Source organism: Aphelocoma coerulescens, chromosome 8 (genome assembly GCF_041296385.1).
Source record: "Aphelocoma coerulescens isolate FSJ_1873_10779 chromosome 8, UR_Acoe_1.0, whole genome shotgun sequence".
Lineage (NCBI taxonomy): Eukaryota > Metazoa > Chordata > Aves > Passeriformes > Corvidae > Aphelocoma > Aphelocoma coerulescens.
The window spans coordinates 1,184,790-1,189,780 of NC_091022.1; the positions used below are offsets into that span (position 1 = coordinate 1,184,790).

A 4,991-nucleotide genomic window follows, 5' to 3' on the forward strand; every position below is an offset into this window, starting at 1 on the left:
TCTGGCTGTTGGAGCTGTCAGGGTGGGGCTTTGAAAGCTGAAGGTGACCAAAACTGCAGTTATTTAGGAATTCAGTTCTTCCCATAAGTAAAATCTTGCCATATTAATGGGTCCAAGTTAAAATTGCTCCTAAGAAAGCCTGTGAAGAGTAGAAGAGGTGTGGGCTTCGGCCGCAGAAGGACCGGCCTGTGCCCGTTTGCGTGGGTGAGCACTTTTGCGAGGAACTTTGCCTCCCGCGGCAGTGACCTAAATTCACATCCTGAACTTCTTCAGCACGTGCAAAAACCGAAGCAGGTGGGAGACGGTGCCCTATCTTACACTCAAACAGAAAAGCTTACTGCTAGCGGCAGCTGACGCAGCACGAGGGGAGCAGGATGACCTGGATCTGCCCTTCTTCACTTCCCCATGGCCGAGGAGTGCTGCCGTGCCCCGCTCGGCACGGGGTTCGCCGGGGATGGTCAGCCCGTTGCTCCGTGTGCCCAAGGCAGCGGGCATCACCTCGGGTGGCTGTGCGGGGACACTGAAGGCCTCGCTGGGCTCAGGGAGCCGGGGGAGCCTGGGGTAATTACGTTAGGTTTTACTGTACATAGCCCTCGTTAGACAAGTCCCTTTGGGGGAGAGAGTAGATAATAATGACACTTATGATGGGTTCGGAGGCGGCTGGTTCGGCGTCGCCCTTCTAGGTCTCGCTCGCCTTCTGGCCCGCAAGGCTTGGCCGTGCCGGGTGGCTCGGCAGGATCACGCTGGCCTCGGGCTGGGCGTCCGGGCTCCTCTCCTCAAAGACAAGTGAAAAGCCCCTTCCCCGGAGCGGGCGCCGGCGGGGGACACCCCGTGCTAGTGGCAATGGTGACTACACCTCCGTGCTGATGGCCCGGGGGTTCAGGAAGCCGTCGCGGAGCAGGCCGTGGCGGCTCACCGTGTAGCTTTGCAGGGTGGCCATGTTGAGGGGAGGCCCCATCTCCTTGTAGCACGCGGGGGTGTAGGTGACCCTCTCGCCCCCGTTGCGCACCATGTCGGCAGTCCGGATGTAAAAGGGGGAGCCGTAGGGGGAGCAGGTCGGGCAGTAGGTGTGAGCCCCGTGCTGGTTGAGCTCGCTGGGCGGCGGCGCGGGGCTGCCCTGCCCGTCCACCACGCGGGAGCTGCACGCGTTGCACATGCCCAGGTGCGAGTGCGTGGGCAGCTCGGGCTCTTCCTCTTCCTCCTCCTCCTCCTCCTCCTCCTCCTCCTCTTCTTCATCGGAGTCATTTTTCTTGCAGCAGTAGTACTGCAGGAAAGGGAAGGGGTTGTATGAGGGGAAGCGGAGCAGCTGGTGGGGCAGCCCTGCCACATCCCCACTCCCCTCATCCCCCTGCCAGAGAAACCCTCCGTGGCCTCTTGCTGATCTGCTCCATCGTTCCTGGGTCCTGTGAAGCAGCAGAAGCCGGACAAAACCTGGACCTGAGCGTGCTGAAGGAGGCAGCGGCTGGGGCACTCACCCTCATCCCCCTGTGAGGTTTGCAAGGGGAAGGTGTTTCATCCTGCCAGTTGGAAACTGCTCCAAGCAAGCGCTGTGCTTTTCATCACACGGGCATTGCTGCATGGCACAGACTTCACATTAACTTTTAAAGAGCAAGAGGTTGCAGTTAGCTGTTGCTGAAAGCCTCCTCGTTTAATTTACAAGGGGGAAAAATTATATAAAAATCTCCATCTGGTATTGCAAACCCAGCCAAGCCTGCACCTCAATTAGCAAGTGCTGCAGAGCCTCAAAAGCCTTAGGGCAGTACCCCCCACACTGAGGGGAGGAAAGAACATAACTGCAGCACCTGGGGGGATAGGAGGTTTCAACTCCCTGCCATCACAGGCAAAAAAAGCCCATCCAGACCCCTCCTGCAGCAGCACCTTGGCCCGGGGAGCACAGAATCATAGAATATCCCAAGTTGGAAGGATCAAGTCCAACTCCTGGCCCTGCACAGGACAGCCCAAAAATCACACTACGTGCCTGAGAGCATTGTCCAAGCACTTCTTAAGCTCTGGGAGGCTTGGGGCTGTGAGCACTGCCCTGGGGAGCCCGTTCCAGTGCAAGGTGGGGGTGGCAAGGCAGAGGACGCTCACCTGTAGCCTACAGTAGCAGAGCACAGCAATGATGCACAGTAGGATCACCGTCGCTAGGATTCCCCCGGTGATAACAACAGTTCCCGCTGTCATCCGACCGATTCTCCATCAAACTCTGCGAGGCAGGGACACAAAACTCACCTACCCTGGCTTTGTTATCACATCGTGGACGTGATGCCCACAAGCCATTCCAAAATACTGCATGCTCGTTCCTCTCTCCCCAGCTGGAAAAGTATCATCCAATATTATCCTCCTCCTCCTCTTAGTGAGAGGAAACACCTGAGACACAGCATCACATCCCCTCACTGTTACTGCTGCTCTGGCTTGGGGTCTTTGTCAAACCCCCCACAGCCCACTGGCAAAACCTCCCCCCTTGCTGAGCCAATTTCCACCCTCCTGGCAGAAAACCCAGTTTCTGCTTCAAAATGCAGGAACAAACCTGGGTTTTCACCAGGAAAAGCCAAAGGGGAGCCTCTGAACTCCACAACAGTCCGAGCCCAAAAATTGCACCCCAGCTGCATGTCAAGCACTCACAAGGCTGAGCAGCCGCCACCCCCATCCCTGTGCCATGGCATCCAGGGGACACTTACGTTCAGTGACGGAGGCGTTGGACCTGGAAGAAGTGGAGGGAGAGGTTAAACATGGCCTGAGAGCACCCCTTGCACCTGCCTGCCTTTCCCCGTTTCCCAAGAATTTGCCTTGATTTGGGATCTGCGGGAAGCCCTGCTTCACTCTCATGTTATTTTCCTTGATTTGAAGCAGGGAAAGGAGACATTTCCTAAGCTGGGAGAAGCGTTCTACAGGAGCAGGGTGCAGGCCTGGCTTAGTCAGCACTTGGCCTTTTCCACTTGAAAATTTATTACAAGGAAGGCGGATGCATCATTGTGCGAGTGGCCGATGTTTTAGGTGCTGCTGGGAAACGAAACCGCTCCTCCATCCCCTCCAGGACAGGCGAGCCCCGGCATCCCCCATCACCCCACGGACACTCACCTGGAAAAGGACAGGCAGGACGTCGCAGTCACGCTGGCCCCGGGGCGGCCGGTCGGGACGGGCAGCACCACATGGCCATGGGGAGACTCGGCGGCCCTGGAAGGGAGAACAAGGAGAAAAACTCCACCGTCAGCTCATCCCCCTTCCCAAAGAGGCTGCCCAGCGTCCCCATCCCCACCAATGCCACCCGTGTCACCACAGTGGGGCTAAGAAATTGCTTTTTTGGGGACACTGCTGGGAAACGTGGGTGCTGCAAAGGTGGGTAAACCAAACTGCCAGGAAAGGACGACCCCATGCCCCAAATCTGCCGTTTCACTAAAACTGAGGACTTGTACCAAGAAGTGGGCGCAGCCATGGCCCCATCACCCCCCGCCCCCCCAGCAACGCCCGGCACAGCCGCATTTCATTACTGGCCCCTGCGTCCCTCTGTGCCTCGTCCAGAGCAGGGATAATTGATAGGGCCCAAGTGCCAGCCCGCTGCAGCTGAGGAGATCTAATTACCCGCTCGCCACGCAGCCCTAATTAACGGAGAAAGGTGGCAGCTTCCAGGCGAGACCTTCCCAACTCTCCCCTGGCCCCTCTCGGCTGCACGTCCCAGCAGGCAAAATGTGGAACCTCCCTCCCCAAAAATCACCCACCCTCCTCACTCTGCTGTGGTGATTTGCACATCCTGCCTGCCACAAATTGATTTTCAGCTCATGGGAAGTTCCTGTAGGAAGCCAAAAGGCGGGCACGCATTGGATTTCCTCCTTGAGCCACTCTCACACATGAAACAAAGGAAAATAAACCCCAAAGAAATCAATATGTCCATAACCCAGCTAATATCTCCATCCATCAGGAGACCCAGCATAGGGCTAATAATAGAGACCAACACACTCAGCTCCTGCTCCCTGTTACCGAACCGTACCCTGAACCACTGCCAGGAGCATGAGGGGACACACAGGGAGCCTTCGGTGCGGCTGTCACCTCCCCAGGTGCCTTCCTTAACAGGGAAAAGGTGACAGTGGGTGGCTGAAAAAAGCAAACGCTGACCTTTGATGATCCCGAGAGGGACATGCCGTGAGCTGGGCAGTGATGGATGATGAAGGCAGCTGTTCACATCCAGAAAACTTCATTTCATGGGAGCTGTGATTTGATTTAGAGCTCAGAGAGCAGCATCCAATTAGCCTGAGGACTGGAGTGAGCAGGCAGCCCTGGAGAATGACCCTGGGCAGGGAGGGACTAGCCTTGGGGATCCTTCGGTCACCTCCGAGACCTGAGTGTCTGATCGGTGCTGCCTCAAGGATGGCTGGGCTTCCCCATGCCCCATCGCTGGTATTCCCATTTCTGGGAGTGCTGGGATCAGCATTTCACTAGCCCCATGCAGGAACGGGGCTCTTCCTTAATAAAATAGTGACTGTTAAATAAAGGCAGAAATGAAAATGAAGCACAAGAGAAGCGCTGCCTTTCCTCTTTACAGGGGATGTCTTCCAAGAGGAGGAAGCTCCTACCCTTCTCCTCTTCCCCAAAGACTGCGCACCACCAGTCCAGAAGTTCATTTTCCACACAGTTTGTGCCTATAAAATAGCTTTCTCTAGCCCACAGCTCTCTCCTGTATGGATGAAGAAGGGAATGTAACACCTCCCAGGGAAGGAGCAAGAGCCACAGTCTCGGGAGTAATTGGGATTTTGGGGATTATAAACTAAATATGCCCAGAAAGGGGCAGGACAACGACAGCAGCCTTTTCACATCTCTGCCACCAGGAACCAGCCCATACCTATTTTGGGCTCCACTGGCTCAGCTGCACACAGCCCCACCACTCCATCCCAACAAAAAGGCCATACATTTTCATGGATCCTGTAAAAGCCTGAGCTGCACTGTGAGCTCAGCTGTCCCGGAGCGGGACAGGACGCAGACGCATCCCAGGCGGA

At 56.3% G+C, this 4,991-nt stretch overlaps 1 protein-coding gene across 1 annotated transcript; it reads right to left on the minus strand.

Annotated features, from left to right (window-relative positions):
* Nucleotides 1-465: 465 nt before the first annotated feature.
* Nucleotides 466-3,119, minus strand: LOC138114148 (protein FAM163A-like). Its single transcript, XM_069023296.1, has 4 exons — nt 3,082-3,119; nt 2,682-2,704; nt 2,092-2,206; nt 466-1,264 (listed from the first exon to the last, which is right to left on the minus strand). Exons 3-4 carry the CDS (start codon nt 2,182-2,184, stop codon nt 851-853), a joined length of 507 nt encoding a protein of 168 aa, XP_068879397.1. The 5' UTR covers nt 2,185-2,206; nt 2,682-2,704; nt 3,082-3,119; the 3' UTR covers nt 466-850.
* Nucleotides 3,120-4,991: the final 1,872 nt, after the last annotated feature.